Source organism: Lissotriton vulgaris, chromosome 2_1 (genome assembly GCF_964263255.1).
Source record: "Lissotriton vulgaris chromosome 2_1, aLisVul1.2, whole genome shotgun sequence".
NCBI lineage: Eukaryota > Metazoa > Chordata > Amphibia > Caudata > Salamandridae > Lissotriton > Lissotriton vulgaris.
The window spans coordinates 2087402719-2087416247 of NC_141687.1; the positions used below are offsets into that span (position 1 = coordinate 2087402719).

General features: G+C 40.0%; 1 protein-coding gene across 1 annotated transcript in view; it reads left to right on the forward strand.

The window, feature by feature from the left end:
- Positions 1 to 13529, forward strand: part of LOC147733753 (protein unc-13 homolog B-like) — a 1057263-nt gene that overhangs the window by 107656 nt on the left and 936078 nt on the right. Inside the window, exon 2 of the mRNA XM_086958318.1 lies at positions 12318 to 12347. Coding sequence (XP_086814444.1) covers positions 12318 to 12347 — 30 coding nt within the window. The remainder of the gene's footprint in view (positions 1 to 12317; positions 12348 to 13529) is intronic.

Sequence of the window (13529 nt, forward strand, 5' to 3'; positions counted from 1 at the left end):
TTGCAAGGCTGCCACAGCATTTAACACACATTAGTTTTTGTAGAAAACCGCTGTTTTCTCCCAAAAATTTGCGTCTGCTAAAATGCAGACTTACCTACCCCTAATTTAGGGGGTGGATTATGCTGATAAGAACATGTGGGTCGTATCAGCAAGGTTATCGCTGTTTTGCAGGGAACATCACTGGAAAACTAGCGATATTCCCTGCAAAACTGTGATAACCTCGATATCTCTGGAATTTTTATCGCCCTGGAGAAACACATTGTTAATAACACGCTACCAGGGCGATAAATTCCAGAGATAACCTGTGATAAGAACATTATCGCTAAGCACGGCTCCGTTGATAATATGCCCCTAAGTGATTATTCCATGATCAATTATCACAGGATGTTGAGCTGACGCCGGGACTCATTCCTGGTTCCCTACTCCAAAATCGGAAGCTCTGGCAGTAGGGCCATATCCTCGTCCCATAAAGGAAAGATGTCAGTCATAATAACATCTTCCACAAACACACCTCACAGGTTATTTTTGTTTACTATGACACTATCAACCACTTAAAATAGCTCCCGATATTGAACTCTAGAGAATTGTATACACTTTTCTGTATATTCAAACTAACATTTATGCAATAAAAGGTCTTTCCTCCCGGTCTTAAAAAGAAAGTAAGAAACAAAATTCAATTGCTTATATTCCTGAGATGGCAATGTGCAACATACAAATAAACCATATCTACCTGTCCATAAGTAGGTAGCACACTGCGAAGCATCCCCTCTCGTCTGCATTAAAAAAATAACACTCTGGCCATTGAGGCATTACCTGTAGTAAAGTTACCTCTCACCAATGAGACGTAGACCTGAAAAAAGTGAGCAGATTGTGTCTTACAACTGCAGCATAGCAGTATAATAGCTGTTGTGGAGATGGCAAAGGCATGAAGTATGTTACTCCGAAACACCTAGTACAAGCAAATGAAAGCAATTCACATACCAACCACAGATTTCATTTCAAAATAAGCAAAAGATCAGTGACAGTCTCTCCAACAGTCTATACTAGCTAAGGGGGGGCGTTCCAGCCGCATCGGAATCTGCTGTCCGGACTCTTTTCCGACTGACCAGTTTTGATGGGGTTGTCTTGGAAAGGACTCAGAGCTGGGCTACCAAATGGCTTGCAAAGGGTTTGGAGATCCCCGCTGCCATTCATAAATCCTCCATCAATCCCTTGGGAAGCTCTTTCCAGCCAAGGGATTGCGATGGAGGATTCTCACATCCTTTCTGGCCAGCCTTTCCAACACAGAAAGGCAGTGGGAATCCCACTTTTCCATGGGTGCAAGGCTGCCCAATGGGAGCCTAGGCGGCACCTATGGTGCCTCCCGTTGATCCCTGGACCCGGTGGCAGGCACATTGAGGTGCCTGCCACCGGGTGCAGGGATGAACTGCAGCTCAACTCGTTACCATGAGAGCATGCATTTCATTTGGAATGCATGCTCCCACGGAACAAAATAGGAGTGCGACCGAACAGTGCTCTTATCCTACTTCCTGGGTTGGGACGACAACAGGAGGTAGTTTGGTCCCAGTTCCCAAACTATGTTGGACATACTCCAGTCCGTCCGACATCGAATCACCCCCTAAGTGTGCAAATTCACTACCCAAAATAGGTCGGCCTGAGCAAGTTACTTACTCGCTTCCCTAGCTGCAAAGGTTTTTTCTATTTACCTGCTAGTCATATCACAGGATTGTGGCCTGAGTGGCATCATCTGGACTGGAGTGAAGCTTGAAGCAAGATACCTCTTTAACCTTTGGATTGCACATGCCATCTGCAGTGTACACCTTAACTCCAACCCACAAGTCTGCTGGAGCTGGAAATGGCATTCTGCAATAACAGCAGCATGGGAAGCAGACACCTCAAGTCTGTGCATTGTCTTCAACATTTATGATAACAAACCCTGCAGACTCCATTTCTCAGCTTCCTGTCTGCCTACAGCCTCTATCCTACCCTTTTCTAACTCATCACAGGATAGGTGCAGATGCCACCCTGGATGGGGCCTGGACCATACTGTTACGAGTTGAAAAAGGGTAGGGTGTCTATGCTCTCCTCTCCCTGATTGATGTGAACCCCCAGGGCTACAGAGCTTCAGTCTAAAACACCCAGGGCAAATTTGAATTCCCATCAGGGAGTGCAGACTGGTCCACAAGACTATGGGCCTCAATTTAATGGTGGTCCAACTGACTTGGACAGCCCTTCAGTCTAACTGCTGCATTTTAATGCTGGCGGTCAGATCACAGCAGATGGAGTCCAGACTGCCACCTCTACCAGGATCACAGATCCCTACAGGGTGGTAAACAGAGTCACAGCTCACAATGACAGCAGTACCAAGCCTAGCACCACCGTAGGGATTTAGATATCCCTTTCTGACAACCTGTTTATGGAGGGAACACCACCATGTACAAGCTGCCAGAAAGGGATATTGGGGGCCCCAAACATGGCCCCAGTCTGTCGTGGGCCACTGCAGAGTGGCCCTGTGGACACATGTAGTGTCCTCACTCACTATGTAAATGTAAATGTAAATTGATACTTGTATAGCGCACTACTCACCCGCAAGAGTCTCAAGACGCTTGTACGAATACCGCTGTGGAACCCATCCTGGCTTTCCCTGTGAGACGTTTGTTTACTATGACACTACCAACCACTTAAAATAGCTCCCGATATTAAACTCTAGAGAATTGTATACACTTTTCTGTATATTCAAACTAACATTTATGCAATAAAAAGTCTTTCCTCACGGTCTTAAAAAGAAAGTAAGAAACAAAATTCAATTGCTTATATTCCTGAGATGACAATGTGCAACATACAAATAAACCATATGTACCTGTCCATAAGTAGGTAGCACACTGCGAAGCATCCCCTCTCGTCTGCATTAAAAAATAACACTCTGGCCAGTGAGGCATTACCTGTAGTAAAGTTACCTCTCACCAATGAGACGTAGACCTGAAAAAAGTGAGCAGATTGTGTCTTACAACTGCAGCATAGCAGTATAATAGCTGTTGTGGAGATGGCAAAGGCATGAAGTATGTTACTCCGAAACACACAGTACAAGCAAATGAAAGCAATTCACATACCAACCACAGATTCCATTTCAAAATAAGCAAAAGATCAGTGACAGTCTCTCCAACAGTCTATACTAGCTAAGGGGCACCGTTCCGACCGCATCGGAATCTGCTGTCTGGACTCTTTTCCGACTGACCAATTTTGATGGGTTTGCAGTGTGCAGCAGACCCTCAGCCGGCCGGCAAGACATGTGTGAATATGTTTTATTAATAAATAACAAAAAATGTTATAGGTTAACACATTTCTTTTATTCTGACCTGCCTTGGGGAGGGGGGAGTAAATGGGGATTATACCCAATGCCGATGAGCACAAACCACTGCTGGTATCTTGGCTACTTTAATCTTCGTTAGGCAATGGGTCTTTGTTTAAGCCTTATATTATTAAATACTGTCATTTTGTGATCTTGGGATAAACACACATGCACATTGTTTTTTATATTTCATTCTCTCACTCAAGGTCCCTTGGTGGTAGAAGCAGCCATACTGAAGATTTCAAGCAGACAAGGAATGGTGCTTTTCCAGGTCACCTTCCTTTGGGTTTTTGTATCTGCCTGCCTGTCAATGCTTTCATGGAAATACAGGGACGCTGTTTTTCCCTCCTGTCAATCATTTTCAGCAACATGTTACATTTCAACAAATGGAAAATAGAAATTCTTTGACACCTGGTATCTGCTTTTAGGACGATACGCAACATCATAGAGAAATTCCCTGGAGGCAAACACGAGTATTGTCAAATTGGTACTACTCCGCCTTAATTCTGCAAGGCAGGCTACACCAATGTCCAATGATCTTCTGTATTCTCCAGTCACAGGCGGAATAATACTTTGAAACAATCAGGCCCCTCCATCAGGAACCTGTGCCCAGTATTTCTGTTGACCAATAGGTAGGTGACTCAAAGGCCTCGATTCCGATCCGGTAAAATGCGCTCCGAATCGTCGTACGGAGCATTTTTCCCCGTACGAATCGTACCCGTACATGTCCCCGTACGTACGACGAAGTACGATCCGTAGCAGGGGCCCAAGTCCGTATGAGTCGTACAGGACTCCGTACGACTCAAATATCCGTACGAGTCTCACTCGGAACCCGCTGTACGTGACATTGCTACGGTTCGCGGCTGGTTTTTACGACCCAGCAAGTACGATTCGTGTCGGGTACGCACCGTACGACCCATTTTTTTACGGGAGCTTGAAACAGCCGTAAACTCATAATTCGCGCCGAAACAAGTACGGAACGCCTCCCCCGGGGACGCCGCGTACCCCCATGATCGCCGGGGTACGCGCCGTTCCCCGGCGATCATGGGGGGTACGCGCCGTACACCCAGCGTACATGGGGTACGGACCGTACCCCATGTACGGTGGGTGTACGGCGCGTACCCCATGTACGCTGGGTGTACGGCGCGTACCCCCCATGATCGCCGGGGTACGGCGCGTACCCCGGCGATCATGGGGGGTACGCGCCGTACGGTGTGTATGTGATTGTGCACTTTTCCGTACGAATCGCGCCTTACCTGACGCGGACCGTACGAATAGCGTCCTGATCACCCGGTCCGAATCGTACTCGCCGGGTCGTACGGTGTGTTTACGAGTCGTACGGAAACGGCTACGAATACGAATCGTACGGGGGATTTTTTTTACCGGATCGGAATCGAGCCCAAAGTGCCCTGAAGAAAAAAGGCTATGGTGTGAAAGCAGGCACTGACAGACGAGGGTGAGCTTATTTTTTCCATGGGATTCTCCTCAGTTTCTAATCCCATTACCAAATAACCCCCAATCTTAATCCCGCCAGCCCTTATTTTTGTCAAAAGACCAACAATTACACATAACATCTTAGTCCTTCTCTCAAAACACGCACACTCCCTAGCACGCACACAAACACATGCACACACACACGCACACGGTAACTAGTCAAAATATTGAGTTTTTAATTTCGACTAGACATATTACCGAGTTAAAAATATAGAATAGACATAATATATACTAGACATAATATAGACTACAAAAATATCGACTAGAAAAAATTAATATCGACTAGAATAGCAATGATATCGAATAAAAAATATAGAATGGACATAATATCGACTAGACAGAATATAGACAAAAAAATATTGAATTTAAGGTAAGTTAATATTAATATTTAATTTTTGTGTAATATAATTCTGTAGCGGGTTGTGGGTTTATAGGGGAATAGGGTGGGAAGTAATTTAATTATAATTAATTAAATATGTGATTTTATTTATTGGTATTTATTTAGAATTAATTGTTAAAATATTATTAATTGGTATTTAATTAATATATAATTGCAAATTAATTGTAATTGATTAATTGATAAATATTTTATTTTTAGTAATTTTTTTTGTAGCGGGTTGTGGGGTTATAGGGGAATAGGGTGGGAAGTAATTTAATTATAATAAATTAAATATGTTATTTTAGTTATTGGTATTTATTTAGAATTATTTGTTAATTATTTAAAAATTGGCAATTAATTAAAATATAATTGGTAATTAATTTTAATGGATTACTTGATAAATATGTTAATTTTATTAATTTTTTTTCCGTAGCGGGTTGTGGGTTTATAGGGGAATAGGGTGGGAAGTAATTTTATTATAATTAATTAAATATGTATTTTAATTTGTGGGTATTTATTTAGACTTAATTGATAATTAATTATTGATTGGCAATTAATTAAAATAGAATTGGTAATTAAATGTATTGATTAATTGATAAATATGTTAATTTTAGTAATTTATTTTCTGTAGGGGGTTGTGGGTTTATAGGGGAATAGGATGGGAAGTAATGGCATTATAATTATTTAAATATGTTATTTTAATTATTGGTATTTATTGAGAATTCATTGTAAATTAATTATTAATTTGTAATTAATTAAAATATATTTTGTAATTTATTGTAATTGATTAATTGATATTTATGTTACTTTTAATAAATTAATTTCTGTAGTGGGTTGTGTGTTTTTAGGGGAATAGCTTGTGAAGTAATTTAATTGTAAGTAATCACATTTTTGAATAAAAAATGTATTGAGGTAATTTTTTCAAAATACTTTTAAATTGTTAAATATTTTATTATTATTAGGTAAATATTTATTATTAGTAGGTAATTTTTATTTATATTTTAAATTGATTATTTAATATATTTAACACAATTGTAAAATATTTTAATTAATTTGTAATTGGTGTTACTATTTATATTATTTATATTTAAATAAGAAGTATTTACTTGCCCTACTATTGCACTCACTGGAATAGTAATTTTACCCCTACGCTATCCAACGCTTTCCCCCTGTTGCACTCACTGGAGTGAGAATAGTAATTTTTACCCCTACACTATCCAATGCTTTCCCTACTGTTGCACTCCCTGGAGTTGGAATAGTAATTTTTACCCCTACACTATCCATTGCTTTCCCTACTGTTGCATTCACTGTAGTTGGAATAGTAATTTTAACCCCTACGCTATCCAACACTTTTCCTATTGTTGCACTCACTGGAGTGGGAATAGTAATTTTTACCCCTACGCTATCCAACGCTTTCCCTACTGTTGCACTCACTGGAGTGGTAATAGTATTTTTTACCCCTACGCTATCCAACTCTTTTCCTACTGTTGCACTCTCTGGAGTGGTAATAGTAATTTTTACCCCTACGCTATCCAATGTTTTCCCTACTGTTGCACTCGCTGGAGTGGGAATATTATTTTTACTCCTACGCTATCCAATGCTTTACCTACTGTTGCACTCGCTGGAGTGGGAATAGTAATTTTTACCTCTACGCTATCCAACGCTTTCTCTACTGTTGCACTCACTGGAGTCGTTACAGTAAATTTAACCCTTTCGCTATCCTATGGTAAAAATATTGTATATGGTTTGTAAATAATATGTATATATATATATATATATATGCATTTAAAATATATATATTTTTTGGTTACATTAATTATTTCTCAATTTTACGTTTATTTGAGTATTTTAAATATGTTTAAATTAATTTAAATTATTATTATATTACTTTTAATTTACTTTTAAGTCATTTAAAAAATGTGATATTTTGACAGTCTATATTTTTTACACTCGATATTTTGGAGTCGATATTTTTGTACTTACCTGTTTGAAGATAGGAAATCGATATTCTTGCAGTCGATATTTTTACCTCGATATTTTGTCCTCTCGATATTTTGATTGTCGATGTTCTGTCAGTGATCCCACGCACACATACACACATTCACAGAATCCAGTATCCTCTCTTTTTCTACACTTATCCCGTCGTTGTTCGTAAATATAGCCTGATTAAGAAATTTTTTGGGTGTGAGATGTGGTTTCCTAATTTTGCTGACAGAATAGCAATGGTACTTAATATAAAGGGTATGATATTGTGGGTACCGTTATATTGATGTTTTGAATATGGTTGGAAAGTCAGGATGTGGAATTGTTATCACCAGACACTCAGGACATATTTGCCTTCATTTACTATATTTTGACGCACGGCTATGCAGCAAAAATAAAAGGGCACGAATGCTGCGTTTCTACAGGATAGAGCGCACTCCTGTCCTTCTCCCCTGTGCACAATGTGCCCACCAGACAACCTTGCACTATGGTGAAAGTGTGCCTGCGCTGCAGGATATTTATTTTTGTGAGGGAAGGGACACTTTCTTGCACAAAAACAATCGTTAACCCCTTGAATGCTGGGGCTATTCCCCTGCTGTGCTGGGGGGCGGGGTTGCGCGCACAGTGCCCCCATGCTCATGACAAGCTCAGCTCATCATGAGCCACAGTGCTCCGGTGCTCATGACGACCTGAGATCGTCACGACCACGCCCGTTTAATGGAACGCTCAGCACAGCAGGGGAATTAGCCCAGCGCGCGAGCGTTCCATGGGTCATGACGAGCTCAGCTCGTCATGAGCACCGAAGCACCGTGGCTCATGACGAGCTGAGCTCGTCATGAGCATGGGAGGGGTTAATGATGTTTTGCTCCTATGTGTGCTGCTGAATGCAGCACACATAAAAAGAGCAAAAAATGAGGAGAAATGAAAATATTTCTCCTCATTGAGCCACTCTTATGCCTCCCCTGAGAGGGCATAGAAACCTGACGCTTTCCCAGGTTTACAACACTTTGTAAATCTGGGAAAGTGTCAGGTTCCATTGATGTTGTGTTTGATCACCTACAGCAAAACCCATGGGATGCCCCTTTCACACAGATTAATGCATGAAACAGGCCCATATTTACAAGGCAATTAAAAGAATTGCAGGGTGACTTTAAGTGGCCTTGTAAATATGTGCAGGCACACTGCGCCGCAGGTGGATCAAAAAAGTGATTCACTGGCACTGCAATGGGCTTCGAAATATATTCCTCTGTTTGGAGTCATGAGCAACAAGTTTTAGGGGTCCATTAGGATGGTGGGCGGAAACAGTCCGCCCGCCACCCTAACGGAGATCGGGACCGCCCGCCTAAAGGGCGGGGGTCCCGACATTGGCATTAGGATGCGCCCGCCACTGTGGCGGGCGCATTCCTCAAAGTAACATTGTGGCGGGCGGTGCTCACTGCACCGCCCGCCACAATGTTAAAAACAAATGCACGCATTTGCATACTCGAAGCGGCAGGCACCGCGCGGTGCCTGCCGCTGCGATTATGCAAATGCAGGGCGGTACCACAGGTACCCCCTGTGTGCCACCCCCCCTTTGCCCGTCACTCTAGGGGCCCACAGGGGCCCCCCAGAGTAAACACCGCATGCCTTTCCGTGGCGGCATTGCCGCCACGGAAAGGCATTGAGAAATGACTATTCTAATATGGCTGGCGGTGTCTGATAGACACCGCCACCATGTTATCCCTTTCCCTTTTCCGCTATGCAACCGGGGCGGAAAACAGGCGGTCTTTCCGACCGCTGCGGTCCCCTCCGCCATCGTAATATGGCGGGGGGGAATGCAGGGAAGGATGGCGGGCGGATTGCCTCCGCCAGGGTGGCGGTGGCCACCGCTACCCTGGCGGAGGCAATCCGCCCGCCATCCTAATGGGCCCCTTAATGTTTACTTTGTCCCCTGGACAAGTAGGCCAGCCTCTTAAAGCACAAACCCTTTAGCTTCCAGTTTACAGTACATACCTGTGAAAGGATTGTCTGCCACTAAAGCAATGTGTGTATGTTTATGTTTATATGGTATACACTTGTATATATATTCATAAATGCAGAACCTTTACTGTTAGGGCTAGTGCTGTAGGGAGATGCAGTGAGTTCAGTATGCATTACTGACCTGTTCTAGTTCAAAAGCTTGTACACATATTTACAGAATTTAACAATTTGAGTTTATGTATAATGCTCCCAGAAAGGGTGGGTAGTTGCTTAAAAATGTATATATTTTTAAAATTTTGTGTCAAATATTTATTTGTGTATAAACGTTTCTTAAAAAATGTTGACATATGTTTATATAATATTTTACATTTTTTGTTTGAAAATTATGTCTCCAGTTTGGTAAGAAATGGATTATGTTTAATTTAAAAACATGATTATTTTTTTTATATTCGAAATCACATTTTGTGAATTAAAGGATTGTGTGAATATAAATGTATATGTTTTATTGCATTGATTATATTATTTCCATTTCTTTACTTTTGTTTTTTTTTAATTATTTTATTTTGCTGTGTTAATGATTTAAATAAATAATACATTACTGATATTTATATTGCAATTTAATTTAGATTAATTTACATACATTTTTACAATTCTTTGTCTGTAATGTTTATTAGTTTTGAGTGTGAATAGTAAATATGGTCTCACAAACACAAGTCATTTTGATGACATTGTACATTTTGGATTGGGAATAGTAAATAAAACGCATTATAAAGTGATTTAAATTTTTATAAATTAAAAAGAAAATATAGATTTCTAACATTTAGCCTCTTAGGTGCTGCGCCTATTCCAACGGCCGACGGCACCACTACCTCAGGAGTGCTGCTGTCGGCCGTTGGACGTTCGAACCTCACCTGCGCAATGGAACGTTCAGCACTAGAGCTGGACGTTACATAGCTGCTAAGAGGTTAAAAACATGTTTTGTAGTTATTTGATTCTATTGTTATTTACTGAAAATATATGCTTTCAAAAAGTATTTTTTTAAAGTTTTTATAAATTAATAATTTTTATTGTAAAAACAGTTTTTAATTTTTTGCAATTCAGAATAAATTTATTTTAAAATATTCACAATGTGAATTAATTTAATTTATATACCATATGTGTTTAAATGTATTACACGTTTTTACATTTTTTTAAACTCATCATAATAACATTCACTTCATATTTTAAAAGATCCTATCAATATTATTACTCAATATTTAGGTTTTTTCATACTTATGTAAATCATAATGTTAATTGTAATTCTCAATATTATTTTCATCTATACATTTTTATAATGCATACACTGATGTATGTGCCTTAAATATCTATCATGTGCACTTCTTGCTAATACAGACCCTTAGAGAACCTGCTGGACAACACTCTTAGCACTGTCATACACACAGCAGTACTCCATGCAATCTAGATGGCTTCACATTTGTGAGTTTAATGGTTCATTCAGTCAAAGACGGCCGTAAACATGCATGCTAAGTGTTTGCAAAATTATGCCTAAATACGTAAAATCACAGCAATTACATGTAATTAGACAAAATCCAAATCAGTAATTTTGCTCTATATTTTTGAATGAAATGCGCCCTTGTGTAAATTTTTGGCTGGAGAATGCATTTAAAGGAAAGTAGGGCAAACAATAGCTTTTTGCTTTCTGTTGTTCCCATGCGATCAAGTTAATTTTTTTACAGCAAATTGCAAAAGCCACTATTATTTTTTACTATGAATGGAGTGTAATTTTGGGAAACTTGAATTATGAGTAACAAGGATAAATCAAAATTCCTGAAATTGCGCCGGCATAAATTACATTTCACACAGGGCTAATATGCACATAAAGTGGCATGGAAGTCACATAATGGGAATAGATGCCTTGAAACATTATAACAAAATGAAAAAAACAAATAGCATTTCAGCAGGAAAGAAATGTCAATGGTCTTCAGGACACATACATGTAATACATGTAATGCTCCACACTGAGCAGATTCTAGCTGTTCACTCTCCGATACATTCCATCACTGAACAATGCATTATTGGTTCACTCCAATATCCAACATAATTTACTTTTAAATAAAAAGATACTAAATATAATAGCAGTCGACCTTTTTTACTGTGATCAATTAGAATATCAGGAAAAGGAGCCAGCAGCGGCTGGCAAGGAGTAGGACTGGTGACGTGGGGGGCGGGGGTAGTATACAAAAATATACAATAATAAAATCACCCACAGCTGCTGTGACCGTCTCTCCACTGTCATGTCTCCTTCTCCGGCAAGTCGCTGAAGAAGGAAGCACACAGGCTCCCCTTAGCCAATCACAAAGCTGCAGTGCAATGTTGTGATTGGTCTGAGTGCTGCGGTTCAGCGCTCAGATGGGGACAGGGAGCCTGTGCATGTTCCCCACCAGGCTGTGCATTAACGCCTGGTGGGGAACATGCAAAGTGTGCATGACTATTTGGCCGGCCCAAGACGGCCAGCCAATAAGTCATGCATGCTTTGAGTGTACAAACCACTCCTCCCACTGTGCGTCCCCCTGTGACACCACTCTAAACAAGCCCCAAACCTGATCTAAGAGAAGTGGGATGACGCTCCTCCGCCTTAGCAGAGGAGCCCCCCTGAAAGGAGCCTAGGTTTTCATAACGCTTTGATATCATATTTAGGAGCTATCCTAATGTATTTAACATAAGATAATATGCTTGTCTTTTGTCATTAGTCTGTTTTTTTCTGATATTTTGTATTAATGTCTGATGTATGTGTGAATGAAAGACAGTTGGGATCAAGTTGTGTTAACATCTTAATTTGATCTGTTCATAAATTTCCATATCTTACATAGTTTATAAGAATGCTCAATAAAATTATGATTGCTCTAATTGTGGAAATACAAAGTTGATGTTTTCTATAACTTCATTACCTTGTTACAACACTTTTGGAATCCCTGATCTAGAAATCGTTTTATTTGTTTAAGGCTTTGACTGAAAACTGCATTTTAAGCTCTAGAATGAAATTAAAACATAATGTCATGCATAACTGGTCACAGATCAGCATTGCAAAATAATCATTGAGTGCTGTTTATATATTATTATTAAACGTGAGGCACCTTTTTTCTTTTTTTATAGTAAAACAAGGAAAGTTTGAAGGCATCGTGGGTAAGCATGTTTCTCCACTATTATGATATTGCTCTTATGGTATTTTTGTGAGGCATTTGCCACTGCACATTGCAAAATGTGCATTTTCTATAGAATTTACATAATACATATCATTTGCTCACAATAGAAATTGTGTTAGTCTAAAGAGAAACACATAAACTATATTATTGAGTTATACAGTTGGAAATTATTGGTTATGATACAGTCCATGCTTTTCATAAACTACAAAGCAGTACAGGGCAGCAAAAAGGGTTTGCCCTTGTGTTTGCTGTGTATGTTATGGATTATGTTCCTAATGAGAATTTCAGTGGCTTTTTATTTTTACCTTATGGCCATAACTGTATATAACTGTATTTTTAGGTGAATACATTAAGGTGTTGTAAGCAATGCTAATCATAAATTATTTTTTACCTTTGGTTTTTCAAATAGTTGTTGTGGCCTTATGATCACAAAAATCATCCAAGAGTTCCTACATCAAATCCTTGTTGAACAGCCATCCCATCTGGGCATTGCCTTTAACCATGCGCAGCAGAGTGTCGGCCACAAGGTCAGGCCTCCAACTTAGACCTGCGTTCATCTTTCCATGGGTGTCCAGCCTCTGGCTATGCGCAGAAGGGGTTTGCCAGATGGTCAGTGTTGAACTTGCCCCTTTCGGCAGGGTCGTACCCAAACTATTTGCCTTCACCCTCCTTTTTTCTGAGCCTGTTATTGTTGGCTGTAAGGATTGTTTGTGCACCGTACCACTGATAACCAGTGCCAACGTGCTTGTGCTCTCTCCTTAAAACATTGTGGAATTAGCTTAGCCCTGATTACCATATTTAATTTACTTGTAAGTCCATAGTGAAGTGGTAATAATATGCCAAGGGCCTGTAAATTAAATGTACTCGTGGACCTGCAGTACTTATCATACCATATCTCTCAGGCCTGCAAATGCATCTGTGTGTTCAGTTTTTGAACTATCATGTCCACGCTACAAGGTAAACCTTTTGCCAGGCCCTTTTTTAATACATATAATACAAATAGGTTAACTGGCCCTGAACAGCCCAGAGGACACAGTGCAGCGAACTTTTAAGTTGTTCATATCTCGGTAGTGAAAAATTCTTAAATTCGTTTTTTAATGCTGTGGGGCCTACCTCTCCCATAGGAAAACATTAGGTTACCCTATTACGCTGTAACTTCCAA